General features: G+C 39.1%; 2 protein-coding genes and 1 long non-coding RNA gene across 8 annotated transcripts in view; 1 reads left to right on the forward strand and 2 right to left on the reverse strand.

Annotated features, from left to right (window-relative positions):
• Window positions 1-13,740, reverse strand: part of LOC119478230 (bone morphogenetic protein 1-like) — a 26,973-nt gene extending 13,233 nt beyond the window's left edge. For 2 of the 6 annotated variants that reach the window (XM_037752805.1, XM_037752804.1), the window contains exons 1-6: window positions 13,550-13,739; window positions 13,127-13,180; window positions 9,179-9,230; window positions 1,903-2,013; window positions 1,653-1,802; window positions 1,399-1,516 (exon numbers count right to left, since the gene is read on the reverse strand). In XM_037752805.1, the coding sequence (XP_037608733.1) occupies window positions 1,399-1,516; window positions 1,653-1,802; window positions 1,903-2,013; window positions 9,179-9,230; window positions 13,127-13,180; window positions 13,550-13,642 (578 nt within the window). In that variant the 5' untranslated portion in view covers window positions 13,643-13,739. Of the gene's footprint in view, window positions 1-1,398; window positions 1,517-1,652; window positions 1,803-1,902; window positions 2,014-7,652; window positions 7,919-9,178; window positions 9,231-13,126; window positions 13,181-13,549 lie in introns of those variants that run through there. The other 4 variants (XM_037752807.1, XM_037752806.1, XM_037752808.1 and 1 more) reach the window with 3 other exon arrangements.
• Window positions 13,258-25,388, forward strand: part of antxr1b (ANTXR cell adhesion molecule 1b) — a 16,381-nt gene continuing 4,250 nt past the window's right edge. Inside the window, exons 1-15 of the mRNA XM_037752810.1 lie at window positions 13,258-13,747; window positions 16,289-16,360; window positions 17,294-17,365; window positions 17,485-17,566; window positions 17,695-17,728; window positions 17,970-18,049; window positions 18,950-19,018; window positions 19,120-19,200; window positions 19,320-19,380; window positions 19,616-19,714; window positions 21,536-21,605; window positions 21,715-21,793; window positions 23,221-23,316; window positions 23,417-23,458; window positions 23,579-23,671. Of these exons, the coding sequence (XP_037608738.1) occupies window positions 13,593-13,747; window positions 16,289-16,360; window positions 17,294-17,365; window positions 17,485-17,566; window positions 17,695-17,728; window positions 17,970-18,049; window positions 18,950-19,018; window positions 19,120-19,200; window positions 19,320-19,380; window positions 19,616-19,714; window positions 21,536-21,605; window positions 21,715-21,793; window positions 23,221-23,316; window positions 23,417-23,458; window positions 23,579-23,671 (1,185 nt within the window). The 5' untranslated portion in view covers window positions 13,258-13,592. The remainder of the gene's footprint in view (window positions 13,748-16,288; window positions 16,361-17,293; window positions 17,366-17,484; window positions 17,567-17,694; window positions 17,729-17,969; window positions 18,050-18,949; window positions 19,019-19,119; window positions 19,201-19,319; window positions 19,381-19,615; window positions 19,715-21,535; window positions 21,606-21,714; window positions 21,794-23,220; window positions 23,317-23,416; window positions 23,459-23,578; window positions 23,672-25,388) is intronic.
• The window catches only part of LOC119478236, a 14,362-nt gene continuing 7,521 nt past the window's right edge, over window positions 18,548-25,388 (reverse strand). The window contains exons 3-4 of the long non-coding RNA XR_005204408.1: window positions 23,184-23,345; window positions 18,548-19,369 (exon numbers count right to left, since the gene is read on the reverse strand). This is a non-coding gene — a long non-coding RNA (uncharacterized LOC119478236). The remainder of the gene's footprint in view (window positions 19,370-23,183; window positions 23,346-25,388) is intronic.

Below are 25,388 nucleotides of genomic sequence, written 5' to 3' on the forward strand. Positions count from 1 at the left end.
TCAGGTCATTTAATGGGCGTTATCAGTGGTTATCAGCCTCATAGATGTGGGTCAGAAGGGGCCTGCTACATCCACTAGTAGGTTTTATCATCAACTCACATGGTAGATCATCCAAAGAAGTGATAAAAGAACACGACAACAACCTGTAGCGACCGTAATAATTATGACTGGAGCAAAAGTGGAAGTCAGGTGCTGTATTGTAGTATAGACAGCGTGAAACTCCGTATGGGGTGGAGGTCGGTGGGTGGGAGGTGATGGATGGGGCACAAAACACAGGACTTTTACCCAGGAGACCGGGGTTAGCATCCCATTTGAAACCAACAATGTGTAGTTGTCTTTATATTCAAAACCTTAAGTTTCACTTTCACTTTTCAAACGTAGTTATTTTAAGCCAAAACACGATGTTTTCCCCTAAATCTAACCAAGCTGTTTTGTTTGTGTTCAATACGTAGCATTTAATTCAGTTTTACAACATGTTAGAAGGTGTGCTTTTAAGTTTCACTTTCACATAGGCCCCGAATGACCCACAACTATTAAGTGAATAAGTAAGCGTTAATGTACAGGGAGCCGGTCATTGTTGTGAAATAAATGATGAGGTCCGCTACCTGTACATTATCCCGCTCACTACACAGCTACTTACTTAAGAAATCAATAATTTGACACAAAAATGGTCCTCCAGAGTCCGACATCAGAACTGCGTCCATAGCAACGGTCTGTTATACATAGCAACGGTCCGCTATAAAGAAATAACAGCCCACAGAATGCCGCGATTGACCAATCAGAATCGAGTATTCAACAAAGCCGTGTAATGACGACTGATATTGCGCATTTAATGAGCTGATGACATTCCAATCGGGTGCCCAGACAGCCATTGCCTTCTATTTACATCTGTGTATATTTTTTATTATATGTCTGTGTACTTCGATAGTTAATTAGCTGACTTTTCAAACTTGCTTGAGTTTTTAATTTGTTAGCTCTGTTTTGGTCTCCACCAACTCCTGAGGGAAATATCGGCCTATTTTGCTGCAAAATGTTCCACTACGATCACCAGCGACATTATCTGTCTACCGTTTGGTGCTGGGCAGGTGGTGTATCTTGTTTTCTTGTTGTTAATTGCCTGCTGTGGCTGAAAATAACAGAGATGAGAACAGTGAGAGCGAACTAGACAGTAAAGTTGTGTGCCGGAAAACATAAACCGTGAGCTGAAAGTAGATAAAACGCTCTGTGACTTTCACATCATATGAAAATGAATGGAAATCAATGGACGCCTTGCACAGCAGAAACAAAATCTATATACATGTCTAAAAAACAATAGTATGGTTGTCTGTGATTTAAGTGGAGTCACTGGCCTACAGGCTGAGGCAAATGCTTTAAATGGTTAATGAGCTCCCAACTCACCCACAAGGTCGGTAGGTGAAAACAATGTAGCTTTCTTCAGTCGTCCTCTCAGTGAACGTTACACAAGTGTGTTTCTCCCAGTGACGCATCGCCTGACGGAAAATGGCTCTCTGACTGCCTGAAAGGAATTAGAGTTTGACAGCTTCAGCAGGTCAAAACCGCACCAGGCAACGGACACATGCTGGCTTTGTATATAGAAGACAACTCCCCTGTAAGAATATAGGAATATTTTTGTATTTTCAGTCAGAACTCACCGGTGAAATTCCCACTGATCACGTACGGGATGATACCATCCGGCCACACTCGCTCAGGTCTGGAGGTGGCTGCTCTCCGACGACGACGGAGACCCTGTCTATCTGCAGCTCTGTTACTCCTGACGCCCTCATTGGAAGTGGAACTGTTAACTGTTAAAAGAAATCTGCATTGATCATCATGCCTTTATTTGAACTCAATAAACAGTCAGGTATTATTCCTAGATTAGTAAACGTATTCCTGCTTTGATACCTGAGTCTGTGCGGTTGGTCTGGACGGTGTGCTGTGCACCAGCACTGATGTGGGCTTCTTTGAACATACGGAGGTCGTCTTCATCAAGGGCGATATCTCCCATAAAGGCAGCTGGGGCAAACCGATGAACACACAGATACACAACACATGAAATTATAGTAAAAAATAGAACAATAAATTGATACGTTTGTTGAATATGAAGCTGCAGCTGGGAGCTGGTTAGCTTAGCTTAGCCTGGAAACAGGTGGAAACAGCTAGTATGATAAACTAAATCTACCTGCATCTCTAAGGCTCACTTATCTCATTCATACAAACCCCAGAGTGTAAAACGTTTTTTTTGGAGGTTTATGTGCGCAACTAAAATAAAAAAAAATAAAAAAAAGTGAATTAGTGGGTGTTGGAGGTTTTTTAACCTTTGGACAGAGTCTGTTTAACCCTTTATGCTAAGCCAAGTTAACCATCTGCCGGCTGTAGCTACATATTTAATGAACAGATATAAGAGTGGCATTGATCTTCTTATCCAACGCTTGGCAAAAAGCATATTCCCAAAATGTCAAACAATTACTTTAAAGGTGCAGTGTGTAGGATTTGGCGGCATCTAGTGGTATGGCTGCAGGTTGCAACCAACTGAGTAACCCTCCGCTCACTCCTCCCTTTCAAGACTGTGGCAACGTGAGCCGCAGAGTGCAAGGCTGTGGTAACGCCGTTCGCCTTGCTCAGAGGCCATCCTTACTATAATAACACTACTGTAGGAGCAACGGAAGTTTACGGAGCCCCCCTAGACCCCTAGGAGAAACTTTTCATTAATTTGTGCCCTCAAGTTACTAACTCGTTCCCTCGAGTTCGTAACTCGTTCCCTCAAGTTACTTCATGGTGCACTTCCTCCAATCATTCCTGACAGTCCACACATTGCTGATGTACGGACCCCCCTAGATGATGTACTTCAGTAAAGTTGGAAAGTACTAGACTGTATAATACTGAAGTTATTGAATATTTTTCCCATTCAAAATTCAACAAAATTATGCAAAAGCATATTTTTCCAAACTAAGTGTTGTAGTACAACTATGAGGAGATCATTGATATGTGAAGTAATTTTGGTGGTGCTACACTGTATAATACTGAAGTCATTGAATATTTTTCTCTTTTCGGCGTTGCATTTTGTAGACGGTCCCTGACCACTCGTCTCACAGCCGGCTGTGAATAGAGACCAATGTAATATGTTCAGCTCGGAGGACGGCTCGTTTTGATTAAAATGAGGTTGTAGCTTGTTGTCTACCTTACTACGGTTAGAAAGAGCCCTTGTTTGTGTTTCAACAATGTTTCGTTTATGAGTTATTGATCTAGCAAGTTTGAAACTGATAATATCTTTCCAACTTTACCCAAGTACATTATCTAGGGGGTCTCCGTACATCAACAATGCGTGGACTGTCAGGAATGATTGGAGGAAGTGCACTATGAAGTAACTCGAGGGAACGAGTTACTATCTCGAGGGAACAAGTTACTATCTCGAGGGAATGAGTTACTTAACTTGAGGGAACGAGTTACTAACTTTTTTCTCCTAGGGGTCTAGGGGGGCTCCGTAGAAGTCAGACGGCGAATGGCGGTACCATAGTTTTGCACTGCGGCTTACATTACTGCAGTTTCACAAGCGTGTCGGAGAACTACGGTGTCCTTCAGGTAACGTAACATTGCAAAAGCCTCTCTCTAGAGCCAGTGTTTGGTTTGTCCGTTCTGGGCTACTGTAGAAACATGGCGGAGCAACATGGTGGACTCCGTGAAGAGGACCCGCTCCCTAGATATTATGTGCTCATTCTAAGCTAATGAAAACACAACAATTCTTAGTTTCAGGTGATTATACACTAATGAAAACATAGTTATGAATATTCCATTTCTGCTAATAAAGCCCGAAATGCTTCAAACTGTTCCTTTAGGTAAAGTGTGTAATTAGAAACCTTAACCTGAGGAAAACTAAACTTTAGCTCACACTCATGCAGTAGTATTATGCTCTTTGAGTAGTGGGTTAAATAAATTGCCCCGCACAGGCAGAACCAGTTTCAACTGATTTTTAAACTTTATCTCTGAATTTCAGTAGTTTTTTTTCTCGTGCAAACATGAGCCAGAAGTCACTGCATCCTTTAGTGTATGTCAGTGCATATCTCTGTCCTGGAAAGAGTTGGTCTCCATGTGTCTGTTTGATCAGCAAACACTCCTCCTGAGCACACAAACTGAAACATATTGTGGGGCTGTCTAGCTACTGCCTCATTTTAAAGAATGAAGATGTGAACTGAATACTTTACAGGATTGTGATCACGCTGTGCTGGACTTAGCTAGAAAGATAAAGACCCACTGTAGGAGCTTCATATGAATGGCCTACAGATGACATCGGCATAGTTGTGTGTTTCCAAAATGTACAGAACACAACTTGTAGTAAAGTGCCTTGGTCAATAAGCAGAGATATGTTTTCATATTTATGCTCAGCAACTCATTAACCAGGAGTGACGTCCTTTACGTCGGAGCAAAGACCTTTACATGCCTGATAAGGTGAAGTAGTACATCTTTCAACAGCTTTACTATAAAGACAAAACATATTTCTCAACATGTCAAATTAGAGGAAACTCATCGTCTAAAATGAATCACTTGTGACCATCTGGATTGTGATTATCCACTGAGCACTCCTGTATGCTTGTTTTGTGTCTGTTTAGCATCATGGAGTCCCCAAACACTATTCTATATGTTTTGTACGAGGTTGTTCTTGGTCATGTTTAACAACATAATAATGTCCGTCAGCCTCAGTCTTCATCTTTTCTACAGTAACATAAAATGCCAAGTATAGACCGCCATGTAGCGAGAACGATGACAATCATGAACTGAGTTTGCCGTTTGACACCAAACAGATTTATAAATCAGGGGTTACTGTAGGGTGATCTTCATCCAAGGTCAATATCGGCATCATTAACCACTCATTTGCTGTTTTACTTTACCTAACAAAAGATTCATTACTGCCATCGGTGGGAAGATATTAAGTACATTCACTCAAAGGATTGTAGTTAAGTACAGTTAGTTTATCTGATATCTATAGTTACTTTTCAGATCAAGATAGTACACATGAAACTTCTAAAATTCGACTTGTTAGATTAAACCACACAGCAGTGTATAAACAATTCACCTCACCTGGTTACAATATTAAAATGCTGCTTACACTTCATTGCATCAGTTTGGCCAGTTGATATTTGAAATCAATATCATCATATTTTCCAGTAATATATATATCATGATAGGATAAGCAAAATAAAACATCAAATAATCAAACTGATGTTCAGTTAAATTAATGTTTCTACATCAGACAAAACTCTTCACACATGTAAGACAAAAACTTCAGTAACTGATTTTGGTAGTTTGTAATTAAGATTTGCTCAGAACCATTAATTAATATGTTCATATTCTTACAATGTGATCCACTGAAATATATATAAGGTATTCTGTATTCTTCTATATATAAGTAATTCTGCATGAAGAGTACTTTTAATACTCTAAGTACATTTTACTGAAAATACTTCTGTACTCTTCAATTACATTTTATATGCAGGACTTTTACTTTTAATTGAGTATTATTACGATGTTGTATTACTACTTTTACTAAAGTAGAGCGTCTGCATACTTCTTCCACTGATTACTGCAGGATTTAATGTGTTCTTACATTGCAGCGCAGCACAGAAACTGGAAAATAAAAGCGGTGAAGAGTTGCAAATTAAATAGCTTGATTAGCCACTCAGTATGTGCTGAAATCAGATAATTCAGTTGAAGATTAGGAAACAAAAAAGAGCAATCATAACAAATCAAACATGCCAAAAACAGGAATGATTATCTGGAACAGAAATGTGGACTAAAGTAGGGTTGTTGGCTCCAACAAAATGTGTTGAAGAGAGGGAAAACCTTCAACTTCTGCCTTAAAATACAAAGTCGAACCACAAAACACAAGACCTTAGAATCACAATGGCTAATTCTGAAGCCCAAATTAGGATTTTCTGGCTCCAGTAACTGACAAAGACGACACTGAGTGGTAAAACTAAATCCAGGCTTCACAATGTCTAAACTTATAGGTGACATCACAGACATTTAGACCATAGTTTTCTGTTCCTTAACAGTTTGTTTCCATCATTATGACCTCCTGTGTAAATCAGGATCTCATGTTGTACTAGTTGAACACAACAGCTCACTAGAGTCGCTCCCATTAAATAGCTCATTTAGCCGTGTGATGTAACAACCTTTGAAAGTCCAAATGAAAAGACATAGCAGGCCTTGTGTCGGCCTTTGAAGTGAATTCACTCATGCAAAGGGTGACTGTAAATGACTGTCACCCCTGCAGTGTGCACCCCATGCCCTGAAGCCAGAGGGATTTCACCGGCGTCCAGCCGAGGACTGCGCTGGCACGGCCTCAATGACCTCTGGTCTCCAGGCAACTGCCTCAGAGAAGAAGAAGAGTGGTGTGTTTTGGAAGTTTTCAGAAGTCACAAGTGAAAAGGGACTCCGAGCAGCTGGAGGCCCCCTAATAACCAAGTTGTTTGGCATGTTAGATGACGGAAAAAAAAGTTGTATATTCTTTAACACGGGAGAAGGCTTGTTGCAAAGGGATGCCGATTACTTTAGATTTGATATTTCATTCATGATGCATCCATCAGTAGGCTATCCTGTATATCTGCATGTCTATTATCAATATGTTTTATTGAATGTTTCTTTTTCACATTACATTATTCTTTAGACAAACATGTAAAACTTGAATTATTTTAACGTATGATTCCTTTAACTTAAATCCAGCAGTAGACTGTCACTAAATACATTTACTTTAGTACTGCACCCAACTTCTAAGTACTTGTTCTTCACTTGAGTACATTCATTCTTAGATATTTGATACTTCTACTCCACTACATTGCAGAGACAAATACTATATGTTTTACTCCACTATATTTATTTGACAGCTGTAGTTATTACAACACTTCGAAGATCAACATTTTGCTCATAAAATATGATTTGCTGTAGACTAAATTATCATTAGGAAAAACACAGAATGCACTTAAATGCATTCAAATTTTGTTTTTTATATATATAATAAAGCATTATAAAAGGGGTCATTCTGTCACCAAATAAATGCTTTTAGTTATGATACTTGAGTATGATTTTGCTGCTAATAATGTTGTACTTCTACTTAGATTATAAATACAGGACTTTTACTTGTAATGGAGTATTTTCATAGCGTAGTATTACTACTTCTTCCACCACTGCCTTGAACTTGAACATTACTTGAGAGCTGTTGAATTAAGGTGATTTGTGTCAACAATGGCTAAAATACACTTGTTTTACATTACTAGTGAACCAACATTAAATAGATCCCCATATGGAAATAAAAGAGTAAGTAAATATAGTGGTACAGACATTTTCAAATACAGAAACACATGAAGAAAATGTAAGTTTGACTGTGAAAATATTAGTGATTTTGCAGTCTCATCTCATGCAGGTTAACACTTGTTGGATAATTGTTAATTAACTAACAATAAGATGAAAATATGGAGGTTATTTCTTTGCATTTTTAGCATGCAAATATTTGTATAGCCTACATGTAATCCTAAATTGCCAACTGTCTTCCCAAGAGCATTTAACTTTATAGCTCAGGGCCTATGGATATTGGTTAAACACACATTACATATACACCAAAAGTAAATGCAAAAAAATCAATAAATTAAAATTCTCTGTACCAGCTTTACAGGGATCCTTGTAGTCGATTGCATCACCGAGGTAGGTTAAATCAGTGTCCACAAACTCCCAATCAGCCTCCAGAGAAACGCGCAGACTGCACAGCAGCAACATAAACGTTGGAGCGACTTCCATTACTTATGATAAAAAATATCTACAAGAGGTAAAGTTGGTAATTGTAGGAAGAGGAAAAATAGCGCAAATAATAATAAAAAAAGTTCCTCGACAGCAGCGGTGTGATTTTTAGAAACACAGCTCTGTCTCCATTCTGCTGCTGTGACGCGCAGGACGCAGAGCAGAGCGCACACAGTTCAACAGCAAAACACACATGCATCTGCAGCCATGAGGGGCACTTCACCTGCAGGCAGATGGGTTATTATGCACGTTTATATAACGTGTGAGTAAGAGTTAAACCTGATTTAGTGCTTCTTTCTTTCTTACTTTATGTTTTGATTTCTATTTTGTTTAGCTCTGGTGGTCCATAGAGGATCATTTTTGGATAATCAGCTTAAAAACAAGAGAAAAGCTTCGATGTCTGTAAACATTGCTGTTAATTTACAGCAGGATTTCTTCAGTATTAGCCTGTTATTGCTAAAAAAACAGTGCTTTACTGTTAATACAAAAGAAAACCTGTTAAATTTCGCTCATAGGCCGTTTTTTAACTGAACTTTAATGCATTCTTAAAAAACAGCACTTTACTGCTGATCAACTGTCTAAAGTATCATCAGTAACAGTTTCATGCAGTATTTTTTTAATTCTGGGACCTGATCTGCACATGTGAGGCTTGTACATTGTACATGATTGTAAAATCAGTGAATTAGCTCTGTTCTTCACTCACATGTTGTTATGATTTGCATTCTGTGCTTGTAACCAGCTAGAGACACACATTTTGGGAAAAGTGTCAACAAGTCTATTATAGCCTTTTTCCTAACAAGTGCCTTTAATTATATTTAGTGTGACTATTCCTATGTCTGTAACCTGCTAAGTCTATTCATCAAGGCAAAAAATAATGTTTATTAAAATGTATGTAGAAAATACAACCTAAATAGTGCATTAAAACAAATCAGTAAGATAATGTAAAAGAAAGGTGTAAAAAAGCTATATAATGTATCTTTAAACAGTAAATTAACTGTAAAATACTGTGAAATTAATAAAAAAAAAACAGTTCAAACTGTATTTTTCATTAACAGTATAAAGCTGTAAATTTCAGCGACAGTATAATAATGTTAATTTTACAGTAACATAAAGGCAACCCTGCTGCCAGTTCTTTACTGTTATTTTACTGGGAAATTCTTAACAGTGTATACTGTATATGTTCTAACAAATATCCCAGGCTCTTTCTGGAGACTCCTGCTTCAAAGACATTCTCAATAGGTGTTGATTCTTGACCGGATACACCACCTGCAGGTTACAGGGTCCACTCCACACACACACAGCTATAATGTGTGGAGACACTGCCTCATTAGTGCCAGAGCGGATTGAAGAACAGAGCTAGAGAACAATTTAAGAGAGGAAAGGATCCACTTACTGAGTGTGATGAGTTTAATGTCCTCCTCGGCTGCCCCCAAGCTCATCCATCCCTGTAGATGTCACACACAACTGTTGCATTTAGTTTTTCCACTTAAATTTAGAAAATACACATTTTTACAAGAGATAAATCCTGTTTTCTGCTCTTCATCTGAGCTACCTCACTGCTGCACAGTGCCATGCAGTGATGGCAAGAGAAGATTCAGTCTCCTCTATGAACTGTTTTATGTTGGCACAGACAGAAAGAACTACTGCCATGATTTTTTTTTATTTGGGTGAAAGGCCCAACTGCTGTCACTTCAGTTTAGTTGGTGTCAAATGATCTCTCTATTTTAGCAGCTAATGTTGCTTTGAGATTATCAACAGTGTTTAACCACGTCTTGTAAAGTCTGATGTAACATTCAGGTCTCAAAATGGCCTGTATATTTCAGTCATATATAAAAGGAGATACAAAACTTATTTTTTCTAACACTTTAAAGGAATAGTTCGACATTTTGGGAAATACGCTAGTTGGTTTCATGCCGTGAGTTACATGAGAAAATTAATACCAATTTCACATCTGCTATATAAATATGAAGCTACAACCAGAAGCATATAGGCTAGCTTACATACTGGAAACAATCTGCCAACCAGCACCTCTAAAGCTCACACATTAAAGGGACTGTTTGTAACTTTTTAAGCATATAAATGTACCGGGTCAGGATCCCATGCGCGCTCGCATATGCGCGCTCGCATAAGCGCGCTCGCATAAGCGCACTCGCGTTTGGCTGGAGTCACTGCTGCTCTGCCTGCTTGCCTTCACTCACACAGTGCGCGTTCTCGCTGTCTCGCTCCACCTCTAGACGTGAACGCACGCTCACTACACACTAGTAAATATCTAGTAAATGTACAGTGGACGTTTGTGCAGAAATAACTGCAGCAGCTCCTCCAGACCAACAGAGATTTTCCGTGTCTTGTGAAGTGACGGGGCTCCGCAGCGAGAAACGTTATCGTCTCCGACCGGGTGCCGGTGTCTTCCCTGTTCCCTCCGACTGCAGTTGGGAGGCTGAGGCTGGAAAAGCCAACACTAGGATCAGCATTGATTCATGGAGAGACCTTTGTCTGGTCAGCTAACATTACTGCCAAGCAGGTGAAATATAGAGTGATATTGTGGTTTTAGTTGACGTGTTTCGCCTCACTGTTTTGAGCGATGCTCGTTCAGGTATATTTAGAGCGAGCAAGCGCGAGCCCGACACTGACTTTCGTTGACTTAATGGCCACAGGTGTCGCTGTTAACAAGCATTTCTGAAAGTTACAAATAGTCCCTTTAACACATCACAGCTCATTGGTTTACATACAAAAAACTGAGTGTAATTACGACAAGTTGCAGTTTTGCCACAGGCAGCAGAAAGCTGATTTCATTTCTTAAATTGAACCTGAGTGCCCCCATAGCGGGGGCAATTGCATACATCACAACAAACACCAGATAAGGACATGTTAAACATGTAGAAACATATTCATCCTGCACATCCACATAACAGGAAGAAGCTCTGCTAAAAGCTCATAACCATTTTTACCAAAACAAAACACAATTCCAACACCAACCAACTAAATGAGCACAGAGTAAGAACAAGCTAACAGTGCATGCGCGCACATAGTGGTGCTACCCGCACAAACAATATGCCTTTATGAAATCTGAGACTCCACAGACTCCAACTGTGCAAGCCTTATCACTCTACGACCAAACCCACTGAACCAGCAGCCAAAGATGAGAAAAAATAAACCTCATTTTAAACAGCCAAATCCATAAATGATGTCTTCCCTTTGCTGTTTTGTGTTCAAGGGCACATCAACACTGCTAATGGCTACTCCAATGGATCATTTTTGAGTCGATTCCAGCTGTCTATTTTCATTTGGCATGGCATGAAGGAGCATTTGCGCTCTGCCTTCCTCCAGCATCGACCAGCCTATCCTCAGCTTTACATGTGAAAATATAATCTATGTCTCCATCTAGTGGATGAATTGTGGTACTGCACTCATTCCTAAAGGCATTGGCCTTCAATACAGGCCTGAGCTGTCATTGACAAAGGGGTTATGATTTTCTTTGAATGGGAACATAGAGGTCAGATAGATTGATTTTTCAAAACAAAGCCAAAAGCAGTTGTATTTAGATGGTATTAACCCATAGTGACATGTGAATTAAATTAAATGAGTTTTACAGTTACTTGAGAAAATTCCCACCTTAAAGTAGCAGTAGTCAGTATATTTTTGGCATCATTGGGCAAAAATTCCATAATAACCTTTCATCATATTGTAATTCAAGTGTTCTGAGAGATAACTAGACTTCTGCACCTCCTCATGGCTCTGTTTTCAGGATTTGGAAAATCTAGCCCGTGACGGGAGAATTTGTCCAATCACAGGTCATTTCATTGAGAGAGCGTTCCTATCGGCTGTGCTCCAACCATGTGACCGGAACTTGGCGTTGCTTCAACAGATTTCACAATGGCGGCGGCCTCACAAACTTTATAATTTTACAGCTAAACTGTACACTACAAGATGATTCTAAAAACATTTGAGGTGAGAAATAGGCATTAACGTAACATAATATTGATTCATATTTGATCAGCGCTGCCTAGTTTGACCGTTTGGTCGGAGTTCGCGAGGGATTGACAGACGGCTCTCATAGACGGCAGCTGGACAGCGGACCTCAGATCAGCTCTTACTGCTTCTTTTCATCCGGTATGTGAAATCTTGCAGATGCCGTCAGGAGCACCGGAGGACACAGAGGCTTCATGTACTACTGTCACGGTATAGCGACCGTTTTATGAAAATAACTTTTTTTAATCATATTTGCTCCACTCTCGCCTACTTCAGCTTTAACACGCCTCAACTAAATCTGAGTTTGCTCTGCTTCACTTTATTAGCATCAGTCTGTGCACAGGTATAATGTTCAGGTGTTGTGATATGGTTTGCTAGAGGTTTTGGGCTGCAACTGGATCATTCCAAAGGGATATTCACTCTAGAGTTTTGTTAGGCAGAAATTAAGTCTTTCATTTATGCTGTGTTCCATCTTCATTTACTCTGTTCCAGTAACATATTTACTGATGCTTACACCTCTGCAGAAATATCCCAAGTGTTGCCTTTATTATGACACCAAGATTATTCAAATAGACCTTGTAGTTGCAGAGATATACTCTATTCAGTTTGGGCATAGCATTTTTGAGGAGGGGCCTGAGACAGAGGCCTATTTAATTGAAAGTCCAACATTGTAGTGATGAACTGTCAGAACCTCTAATGTAGAATGACTAAATATCGGAAAAGGAATACACTTGTGCTTTCTTGCAGAGAGTTAGAAGATTGATACCACTCTAAAATGTTATGTACAGTATGAAGCTGCAGTCAACAGGTGATTAGCGTAGCTTAGCATAAACCCTGGAAGCAGGGGGAAATAACTAGCCTGACTCTGTCCACAAAATCCACCTATCAGCACCTCTGATTTTACTTCAACACGTTGTATCTTGTCTGTAGTGCTCCTCAGCTCTCACAGTTGATAATAGATCTTTCCTATGTTCATGCTTGAAAGCTCCTTTTTTTCTGTTATGGAGAAATACTGATTCTTTATAGTCTCTTATAGCCATTGTTATTCCCCTTCTCAGGTCAACCCATTAAGAGATTCATCTGAATATTTTGTTTTTTCTGATTCTTAACCAAACTGGAAATTGCACAGAAATTCACAATAATCCATTTTTTTTGTATACCTCTCCTCCACATGTGTATAAATCCTTGTGTAGCATTTCTTTTCTTTTGTGAATCCCTAAAGGTTTCACTGTGTTTGACATTAGAAGGTAATAAAAGTGTTACTTTAGGAGAGACACAACATGTCATTATTCCAGTTTTCACTCAGGTTCTGTTCTCACTTTTAAATAAACTAAACTGAATGACCATTTTATGTTTAAGTGCAATGACTTACGTGGTGCATGTGTTTACCACTAAGTGGCACTGATGGGTAGGCGTAGAATCGAACCTGTAAGAAAAGTGAAAGAACAAAAACAAACAAAAGTATTAGCAAGAAAAAATATCTGGAGAAAGCTGTGCAGACAAACAGAAGAAAAACAACACAGTGAAACAAAGAAGAAATGCTGTTGATGTGAACTCATGGCACCGTGTGCTAAAATGATTAAGTGTGGAGAGAGAGAGGGAGCCGAAGACTCAGTCCCACCAGCTTCACTCCTCCTCTGCCAGCACACATCTGCTGCTGAGGAGATGGGACCCTGATACAGAGAGGAGCGTTTAATGCCTTGGAGACTGGTCTGCACAGCATGGCTGACCTCATCAGTGTGTTGTGAGAGAGAAAGTGGCGGAAAATCTCCACCTGGAGAGAATTTATATTGACCTTCTCTTTGGTTGAGCTGGTGCTTTCTCTTAAACTTGGGGTGATGTCCCAGTGCTGGTGCAGGCAGGTCCTGCTCGGTGTGGAACTGGGCATGCTGGTGGCGGTCCTGGTGGCCGGCAGCGCGGGGCAGATCCATGACAGGAGGGAGGCAGGGTCGTCCTGCTATGGAGGATTTGACCTGTACTTTGTTTTGGACAAGTGAGTGCTTCTACTTCTACTCAGCTTTTGGTGCATGACTCATCTGAGACAGCTTTGAAAACACAGGTGCAAATGATCTCCAGAAGACATTAATGGGCTACTTGCATGACAAACATGTGCTACTGTACTATAACTAGCAGCTTTAAAAGTAAAAGCAGCTTTAAGTAAACTGAAAATAGGACAGGTTTTTGGGCTGCGTAAAGACAAAAAGAATCAAATAGGTGACAACGAAGCTCAGTGCCTGTCAATCCAGATGGCACACAAGGATATAATGTCTGTTTATTTTGAAATGTCACCTGTCCAGTTCCTTCTGCTTAAGGTGGCAGGTTTGTTAAATGTTGAATCATAAAAAGGTGAGAGAGTGACACTCATTCAGTCATCAGATCTGATGAGTTCTTGTGGTTTAGGATGTGGTTTGTATCAACCACAACATTTTATAGCTCCATCATTTTCCAATTTTTGAAACCGAGGAGTAAACTTTTTTCATTTATTGTTAATTGATTAGTGATTTGGTCTAAAAATTGGGAAAAACGCCCATCGCATGTCTCAAGTGAGGTCTTCAAATGTCTTCTTTTGTCCGACCAACAGTTCAAAACGCAAAAAATTCAGTTTACAATCATATAAAACAGAGAAATATTTACATTGGAGAAGCTGGAACTAGAGAATGGTTGGCACTTTTGCTTGAAAATGACTGAAAATGATGGATTGATTATCAGATTAATTTCCTGTCGATCAACCAATCAGTTAGTTGACTATTTGCAATTCTGTGTCATTTTGTTTACCAAACCCAGAAGCAGATTTCTAGAGACCCGAGTGCCCTGTCAGTGCAGACATAAGGGTTAAATTAACTGTCCATTAAACTGTCATGAAGCTAACGTGAAGCTCCTTAATGTCAAGTCATGTGTTCTTGTTTTGTTAGCCAGCTCATTTTAATGTTCTCCTGCATTAAGTTTTGTCACCTCCCTCTAAACAATCACATAAAAACACTAGTAGCTATAACTTATTAGTTGACAGAAAGTGTCTTTTCACAACGATGAATCATTTGCAAAGTGCTGATGCATTCGCTTGATAAATGATAAAGTACTCTGCAGGGATTCCTGTTGTCAACGTGCGGCCACGTTTCACTGACAGGAGCTCACATTTAGTCCCGACTTCAGCTCTCTCTGCGTCAGTCTGCACAACCCTTTCTCCATTGGAGCCAGATGTTCCAGAGATCCAGAGTTTTTTGGCCGTCTCTGCGCTGGGACTCACATCACAGGATAAATGAAAACATAAGACAGGGAGGAGAAGAAGAAGAGAGGCAGTGCAGCGTGAGAAGAGGTTATGCATATTTGTGCTTCCATAATTGCTGACTTAGCTTTTAAAGCTGGATTCATCTTCTGATTGTTGGACTCGAGTCCGCACCTGTTTTCAACATCAGGAGTTGACATGAAGCTAAGCACATTTGAGAAAACGACGTGGCACTTCTTCACTTTTTGTTTGGTATTTTAAAAATGAGCAGTGAAGCCACATAAGAAAATGTGGAAATATTAAGAATCAGCACTCAGAAGGAAATACAAAAGGCTTAAAACTCACTAACTTCACTATGATAAAGACACAGATGGGCTCATACACTGCGTACATACTGTACAGTGGGCTACATATAAAATGCTGATAGTTCATGGCACAGAGGCAACAGTAAAACAAAGCAGCTACAGCATAAGAAGTAATTCAAGTTTAAACCACAAGGAATACCAGTTTGGTTATTTAAACATATTACATTTTAAATAAAGTTTGAAACCTTATGCTAAATGTTCAGAGAGATAACAAATCTGTACCATATTCAAATCATAACATCTGTTTCAGACGTCTTATGTTAATGTCTGTATAATGTGTCACCTGTTCGTACTATGTCACACCGAATAAATAAAAAAAATATATATTAAAAAGTCAACAGTCAGTAAATAATAGGCAACAATTGTGATGATAAATTCATTGTTTAAATCATTTCATTCAAGCAAAAATGCATAAATAAATAACCAGTTAAGGCCTCTCAAATGTAAAAATATCCTGCTTTTCTTTGTCTTATTGGATAGTAAACTCAATATATTTGGGCTTTGAACTAAACTTCGGACAAAACAAACAACTCTATTATAGATCAAACGATTCAGCAGATTAATTAATAATGCAAATAATTATTAGATGTAAACAGTGCAAGAATGATGCAGTCCTTGATCGGCTCACATCACTATCTCAAAGCCAATCTCAAGCTTCAAAGGGGCATTCCACCTTTTTATGCATCACTTCAGTTAGTTCAGCTGCATGTAATTTGACTTTTTTTCTGTCTTTTGCGAGTTCTTTAACTGTAGTACATACTTCAATGTTTACAGTATAGAGTAGATGCAAAGTGCAGTGTTTTATCTTGGTTATATGATGTACAAGTTGATTCATTGTTTGTGTTCAACTACTCTACTAAAATGACTGCATGACATAGAAACGTAGAAACTGGAGGGCATCTTATAACATTTTAGTTACTTGGTATTCCTTGAATCTTCTTCTCAGGTCTGGCAGTGTGCAACATTACTGGAATGAGATATACTACTTTGTTGACCACCTGGCTCACAAGTTTATCAGGTAGGTCCTCACAGAAACATCAGATTTAAGGAGAGAAAAAAATGTAACCAATAGATATCACCATGAAACTTCCCAAGTTGATTACTTAGATTAAGACACATTTTTTAAGTTTTTCTGAATATGTATGTTTATATGTGCAAATGAAGTATTATCTTATCAAATTTGTACTTATTTGCATAAATTTCCAGAACAGAAATCTGAACATTGGATAAAGCCAGGTTGAAAATTCTTATTTAATTTTGTTGACATATTAGAGTGAAATGTTTTTATAGAGGGAATGTTGGATATCTGTTTTTTATCAATCAGAATCAGAAAATAATGTCAACAGCCATACAAAAAAATTGTTTTTTAGGAATAAAATGTTCTATAAATCAGGCTATGAATGATATATGAACAACCCCCTCAGTAAAAACCTTCAGAGTATAGATAGGAATGAAATTGTAAAGTTTGGTGGGGTAAAGTGGAGATTTCTGGCTCAGAGTATGAGAAAGACCTCATTTTGAGAAAACGGCCTTTAAATATGCATTGTAAAATTCCATACATTTTGAAGACACTACAGGGTAATAGGGTAAACATTTTAACCAATAGATATCACCAAGAACCTTTACCAGACAATTATCTTTTGTATCACAAGTTTTCTGAAATTTTATGTTTAAATATGCACGAGGCATTATCTAATGCTAAGTTTTGGTGAATTTAGGAGAAATCTACAGACGCAAATAGACAAAGTGTAGTAAAATAAACACCTAAGGGTGTATTTTGGATGTTTTCTTTCGACTAGTCTTAAAGAAGACATGTTATGGAAGCAAAATATCCCAAAATATCAAAATGACCAGTGTATGAAAACACTATGTTTTTGCCTGAAATGTCTCACCTCAGAGAAAAATAACAGAATGTAAAACGTGACAGTCGTCTCTTCTTATTATTTTCCAGTCCTCAGCTGCGGATGTCTTTTATTGTATTTTCAACAGACGGAAGGACTCTCATGGCACTAACAGAAGACAGGTAGCCTACATACATGCGTAGCCTCACTCTTTTATTTGTATGTCTGTTGTATTTATTTGAGTGTAATTATCTGTGCCATCTCTTCCATTTCAATTAATATACATTGTTATTCTCATCAGAGAACAGATTCGGGCCGGACTGGAGGAGCTAAGCATGGTGCAGCCAGGTGGAGACACCTACATGCACAGAGGTTTTCAAAGAGTAAGACATCTGTTAAGTCAATGGGAAACTGATCTTACTTACCCAACAGTATGGCATTTAACTCTTTTTTAAATGAGGCCCATTTAAATTTATAGTCCGTCACTGACGCCTCTAATCTTCTCTCTCAGGCCAGCGAGCAAATATACTACGGGACTGGAGACGGTGAGCAGAACGTTTTCCTTTTTAACACTTAATCATTCCTTCTACTTTTTTATCCATTCAAACATGTGGTAAAATCTTCATATGAAGACAGAATTAACAACAAAAACACGGCTGCTCTTTCCATAACGTGACAATTATGTTCCAAATATTTTGAAAAATACAACAAAAAGGGATTTCAAGGATTTTTTTTATCATTATTTAAACAGCTATTTTTTTTCCAATCTGTGGCTCTGACTTTCAGGTTACCGGACAGCGAGTGTTATCATCGCTCTGACGGACGGTGAACTGAGGGAAAATCAGTTTGACCTGGCACAAAGAGAGGTGACTTGAAAACCAGCTGAGTGTAATGCATAATTTAAACATTACATTATTGAACGTTTCTCACTTTTCTCAAACCAACCCTTTTCCCAAAAGCTGTTAATAATAATGCATAATGTGGCTTCATCACCATCATGTAATAATGATTCATGGCACTTATTTTCCCCCTCACTTTGTTACTTGACTATAATATAAAATTACATAACTTAAATTGTAAATTCACAGTCAATTACCAACCCGGTCTCACAGGAAGGCGTATAAATAGCATGACATTACAAGGACATTCCGCTTGTCATAAGGATGCATTTTAGGCTTTTCTCGTGTCATTTGCACACAACACAACAAAACTACAGTAACGTCCTCAGTTGGGTTGAGGCAACAAAACCACTTAGTTAGGTTTAGGAAAAACATCATGGATGGCCTTAAAATAAGTACGTAAACTAAGTAAAATACGTACAGAAACAACATAACATAACTCCGAGCTTAGCATATTTACGCAGATGTCAGTACAGACTACATAGCAAGAAGAACACAAGAAAGGCGTTCTTATTGCGTGCCAAATGCCTTGCGCATCATTGTGTCATTCATATGCTTTTTTGTACTAACGGGCTGGAATTACACACGGCAGAGACGTTGCTGTGTTGTCCTCTTTGGGTTAAAAGCTTCCAGGTTTGTTGTGCTTGTGGTCACATGACTCTCAGTGATGTCACAGCAGATGTGTTCCAGCAGCCGGCATATTAACATTAGCAGCAACATCACTGATGGAAGCGTGTCCACAAGTGGAAAAAGCTTTAAAGTTTCGACCCATAAATAGCAGTGCAACTGCACTTTTCTCCCCATTGTGATTTACTGATTCATTCATCATTTTACTGAAGCTTATTTGTTGTTTGTGTAATGTCTCAGGCCGGCAGAGCGCGCCAGTTGGGCGCCACTGTGTACTGTGTGGGAGTAAAAGACTTCAATGAAACCCAGGTAAACCAATATGTCAACCAATAAACCAGTTAACCAGCAGATGAATGAATCAATCCAAACTATAAGACATCAGTTAATCATTCAGTAAATTGTCTCGACAGCTTTCAACGATAGCTGACAGTGCGGAGCACGTCTTCCCGGTGAATGATGGATTTGAGGCGCTACAAGGGGTCATTGACTCGGTGTGAAAGACACAAGCATGGCACTGTTAGATCACAGAAAGATGATTAAATACCTCATCGCATAATTTAACCTACTGTACCTTTAGTTCAGTTTTTTATGTTATTATTTTCCCTCTCAGATCCTGAAGCGATCATGCATTGAGATCCTGGCTGTAGAGCCGTCCAGCATCTGTGAAGGAGGTAAAGAAAACACACAAACACCTGTGTTATTTATATCATATTTAGTTTAGATACGACACTGTAATTGAAAGTTACATACAAGCATATTATATACAGTATATATATGTTACCAGATTACATTTATGACTATGTAAGCTTCTTCAAAAATACACATTGCACATCCTACTGCAAAGACAAAATGATATGATGATTATAAAATATAAAATATGTTCCATTTAATCCCACTTCTTTCCAGAATCTTTCCAGGTGGTAATCAAAGGAAATGGTTTCCTTCACGCCCGAGACGTACAGAAAGTGCTCTGCAGCTTTCGCATCAATGACACAATTACTTTGAGTAAGTAAATGCTCCAAGGTTTAACTAGAATTAAAAAAAAAAAAATAGTAGAATTAAAAACTTCTAATTTGAGATTAAAAAGGTTTTTTATAATGTTTTTTGTGGTTTTAAGATGTATTAATCCATACTTTTATAAATACAATGGGTCAAATCAGTGCGTAATGTGAAATGAGTCACTTGTATAGTAACAAACCCACATCAAATTTTCACCTGACTCCGCAGTCCTCCTCAGCTCTACGGAGCATTTTAGCATCTTTCAGCTCATTGTTTTGCCCAGCACCAAACAACAAACAGACAAAGTTAGCAACTAGCTGGTGAACATAGTGGAGTATTTAGCAGCTAACAGTTGTGGAAGAAGTACTTGGAACCTTTACTTAAGTAAAAGTAGTAATACCACAGTGTAAAAATACTCTATTACAAGTAAAACAAAAGTATTAGAATCAAATATATACAATATACAAGTATTAATAGTAAAAATTCTTATTATTATGCAGAATGGCCCATAATAATAATAATAATAATAATAATAATAATAATAATAATATATATATTGGGTTATAATTATTGATGCATGACTGTATACATCACATTAAGATTACAGCTGGTTATGGTGTGGTACATTTTAAATATTTAACTGCTGGGCAGCTTAATCTACAATAATATATCATAATGTATTAGTTTATTCAGATTATTAATACAAAATATACATTTGTACAGTAAATAAAGCTGTCAGAGAAATGTAGTGCAGTAAAAAGTACAATGTAAAAAGTAGTATAAAGTATAAGTATAAAGTAGCAGAAAATGGATATACTCAAGTAAAGTACCTAAAAATTGTACTTAAGTACTCTACTTGAGTAAATGGGCTTGTTACATTACATCACTGGCAGCTAAAGAGACGGATACTGTTGGTGGAGACCAAAATGGAGCTAAAAAAGAGTGAATATTGGAGTTACATGTATCAGTTCGCCAGACACATGATTGCTAATGTTGCTGTGTGTCTGCTGGATTTATAAATAGGCAAATAACAAGTTAGCCATATCAACTTTACAAGGCTGTAATATGTTAAATGTGAGAGCTTGTTGTGGAGTTCTGCCCCAAAGAGGAAAAAGACTGTAAACAGAAGGAAACGACTAGCATGGATCTGTTCAAACATAACATATTAACCAGTATAACTGTATCACCTCATCCTCTGTGGTCCACGTTATATTGTGAAGCGATTGACTGAAGACAACAGGAGGTGTGTAGGTGTGTGAATCCAAACTATTAATAGATAGAATAGAACAGCAGCAGTTTCCCTCAGCAGCCATTAACATCATTGTTCCAAGTTAGTTGTGGCCATACAGATGGGGACGGGCGGGGGGGAGAGCGGCTCTTTGCGGCTCTTTGCGGCTCACAATGATTTAAATCCCTGTCCTCCCCTCAAAAACCATCAACACCATCTTCCCCTTCTTTAAATCAGCTGGTATAACGCTCAACGAGTCTCAGATGTCTGCAGGGGAATGTGGATCTCATCAGGGACGAGCACTGTCTTTGCACACACTAGACACCCACTCAGCCAGGGTAAATAAACCACAACCCTCCCTCATTTGCTTCGTTTTCCATAAGGAGAGGAAGTCCAAGGATTCAATAACAAAAAAGAATATTTTGAGGCTTGAATCTCCTGAAGTTGCAGGACTGGTAGAGAAGAATCAAGCAAACGTTTTTCCTTTGCATCACTTTACTTTCTTTTTCACCAATGATCCTGACTTATCTTGTAATTTACCCCTCAAATCACATCATTAAAGCATATCATGATACAAATTCTTCTGTTAATTTCCGCAGTGAAAAGACCGTTGGTGGTGAGAGATACCTACCTTTTGTGCCCAGCTCCTGTTCTGGAAAAAGAGGGAACGTAAGTGATTACTGTTACCGTTCACAGACAGTCTGGGTCGTATTAGACTGAGTACTGAATGGGCCAACTTTCATCGTTCTAATTTACCATTCTCCTACCATTCCTACAGGTCTGCCACTCTCTACGTGAGCATGAATAATGGCCTGAGTTTCATATCAAGCTCCATCACAATTACTGCAGTCAGTTGTGTGAGTACAATGTAAAGCAAGATCCCTCCAAAGAGCTGAACTCACACATCAGCGTATGGCTAAATGTATTCAATGAACTTCAGTCCAGACTTTGGCTTGTTATTTTGTGACTTTGTGACTCCTACTATTGTATTGTTGGCCATATGGAATCATTGCATCACAAAAACTATTTTTGTTCTTGTGTGCGTCAGCTGTTTCATTCAGTTTATCTTTGAAGAAACTACTCCTGTCACACATGTCTGCAGCTGCAGCAGCTTGACCCTCTGACTCACTTTGCTGGCCTTGATGCCATGGATGTATAATGAGACCTGAATACGACGACGCCTCTCAGCCTTGCTTCCAATTTTTTTCCAGAGGCCACTCGCGGTATTGCAGCAAAAAAATCCCCCTGTGGCCCAAAAAGCATTTTCCCCATAGACCGCCATTGTACAAGAGACGTCTGTAAAACTGTTGACAGAACACCTTGAGCTGCAAACAAGGTCGAAATGACTCTTTCTATTCTGAACTGGTTTTATATTTGTAAAACTTTCATCGAGCCGCAAAAAACGATAAAAACAATCTGTGACGTCATCACAATGTTAAAGTCTATGGGCCAAACGGCAGTACTACAACTTCCGTGTCCCTCATGTGATGCCATTGGGCCCAAAAATACTTTTTCCCATAGACTTACATTGGGAAAGAGACGACTGTAACTTGGTTAATTTTTTTAGGTAAAACTTCTCAGTATGAACACTTGAATAGCCATTTTTTAAATAATTTGGTCCTAAAAGTTGTAAAATGCACTAATAGCTGAATCCAGAGTTATTTTTCTTCCGCCATTCATGTGAATGAGACCCAGACTGAGAGCTGGGAGGCGGTGTTAAAGGAAACTCTACTGCGCCTGCTGTATGGGCCCAATGGATACGGAAGATTGCTGGATGATCCGGGTACTTTTATACTCGGAAGTCAAACATTTTTTGCTTCATGCGCCACTGAGCAACTCCTATAGGAATGAACTCGGCCTCCGCCTCCAACGCTGAATCCAGTTCCCTTTATTCATACATGGTATGCGCCAGACGAGCAATTCTCATTGGAATAAATAGGCGCCATCTTGGGGTCTGGTATCCAGTTCTTATAATACATCCATGCTTGATGCTGACAAGATGTTATAACATTTGAAAGTAATCCATAATGTCCTCTGAAACTATTTCTCACCCTGATAAATATTGTTCAGAAGACATGAAAGAGCCAATTGATATGATGACTATCTATGGTTGAAAAGTGAAAGTTGTATCGATATAAAATAAATACAAAAATAATTTAAACACACAAAAGCAAATCATGATGTTTTGACAAAGCAACCTGAGGTTGGAGTAAAGTTGTGCACAGGTTCTGTGCAGTATAGACTCACCCTGGTTATTATGTCCTGTATCTATTCTCCCCTCTAGTCTGACGGGACCTTTGTGGCCATCGCTCTGCTCATCCTGCTGCTGCTGCTCACCATCCTTCTGCTGTGGTGGTTCTGGCCTCTCTGCTGCACTGTGGTACGGCGCCCATCATGGATCCTCTCAGACTGAAGAACATACAAATGTGTTTATGTTATAGGACACACCGACGCATATTACTTTTTTGTGTTTTTTGCAGGTCATTCATGAACCACCTCCTCCAGTAATAGACGACAGCTCTGTAAGTAGTTTCTTCACCCATATTCATTTCTTTACAGTAATCATTACCTTGTTTTTGAAGCACAGTCTCATGTATTTGCTTTCATCTTGTCAACATGAATACTATTTCCTTCTTCTTCAGGATGATGAGGATGGTTTTCCCAAGAAGAGGTGGCCCACGGTGGACGCATCGTACTACGGAGGACGTGGAGTCGGAGGCATCAAGAGAATGGAGGTAGAAAGAGAGAACGGCAACCCAGATAGCAAATGAATTAATATGTATTGAAAGTTAGTGTTCAACAATGTTTTCCTGATACTTTGAAACTGACTTAAAGTACATTCTTTAAGGGCATGTTCATGCATGTGAGCGTGCCCCACTGGCTAGCTCACGGCCGCCGCTCTGCACCGCTCTCATACAGCGGTTACAGCTGATAACGCTGTCGGGACCGACGGTGTTTGGCGTAGCGTAGCACCCACCCTCCGGTTCCACCCCAGGTTAACACCGTTAGCTCTGTCAGCAGTTTTGTCGTTGTTTTCACTGTTAGCACTGTTAGCTGTGAGCCGCTGATTCAGCCGTCGCCATGTTAAGAGCGGTGCAGAGGCAACAGAAATGCTCCCAATCTTGCATGTAGCACCTTTAAATTCACCAAAATAGTGGAAATGTTAATCTTTAAAATCTCAATCAAATCATACTTATGTGTACGTTGCACAGAGGTCTTTCTTACACTGAATCAAACCTATACGTGCATTTTTGTAGTTCAACTAAATTCTGCTTTTTTCAATATCAAACATGAATTCTTTAAAATATTCAAATGGAATCGACTGCATGTCTGTATCCATGAACCGTCTTCAGGTTCATAGACGAAACACGTGGCGGTCTCGAGTCTAGCACGCGGCTACTTTGAGAGAGATCAAACACAAATACAGCAGGAATACAAAAGGAGACAGGAAGGGACTCATTCCTTAAAAAAAGATGAGTATGCAAGTCCATGCTGGAAGCGACTGAGTCACTTTGTTGCTGCGAGAGTCCAGATGAGGCCATCTGGCAAGTAAACTGCAAACATGACAGATTTACCAAAAGTCCGGAGGCTAGGATGTGTTCTCTGTTAGCAAGCTTGCGTGATTTGTTTGTGGTTGGTTACACAACAGGCCAGTGTCTTTGGTTTTTGGCAGTCTGCTCAGGAGAAATGAAGGTGAACTCTTGTGTAAAGGCTTGGATTTTTGAAAGGAAGGAAAAGGTAAGCAGTGGAAAGAAAAGTCACGATGTCAAGAGATTTCTTGTGGAATGAGAAGAGGCAGTCAGACATCTGAGCCCTGTGCTACCCGATACAGTATGTGAACAACAAAAAATGAGACGTCCGCAGGTCAAGAGGGACCAGATGTGTCTGCTGTCTAAGAGGATGAAGGTCAAGGACACAGAAGTGTGAAGTGCTTTACACACTGGTAGTGCAGTCTGAGGAGTCTGTGCTGTGAACTCGAAGCCTTGAAGCGCCACCGCTTCCAAACAGAGCAACGGAAAATATGCACAGCTTCATTTAAGTGCGTTCTCTGCCAAGTTAAAGCCTTCATGGCCCGTCTGTGGCAGCTGTAAGGGAGTAACTCTGAGTAATGAACTTCCAAGGTTGCTTTGACAGAGCTGGTTTCACTCCCGACGTGATGGATCGTTCTCGACATTTACTTTAGCTTTTTTAGTGAGCATCGAGGTAATGATAAAACAACTTGAAAAAGTGCTTTAGTGATACATTCTTTACATTTAAGAAGACAGGCTTCCTCTGGCAGTGGGTGTCTTGTGGAATTTTGAGGTTTTATGTTATAAAACAGGTTTAAATTAATTGCTGTTCTTTGAGAGGCTTAGGAAAAATCCCAAATCGGAAACTTTGGAACAGAAATTGTCGCAATTAAAATTTAGAGGTAAGGGAGCCAACTTCTGATTTCTTGCGGATTTCAGAGGA

The sequence above is a fragment of the Sebastes umbrosus genome, chromosome 19 (assembly GCF_015220745.1).
Source record: "Sebastes umbrosus isolate fSebUmb1 chromosome 19, fSebUmb1.pri, whole genome shotgun sequence".
In the NCBI taxonomy this organism is placed as follows: Eukaryota; Metazoa; Chordata; class Actinopteri; order Perciformes; family Sebastidae; genus Sebastes; species Sebastes umbrosus.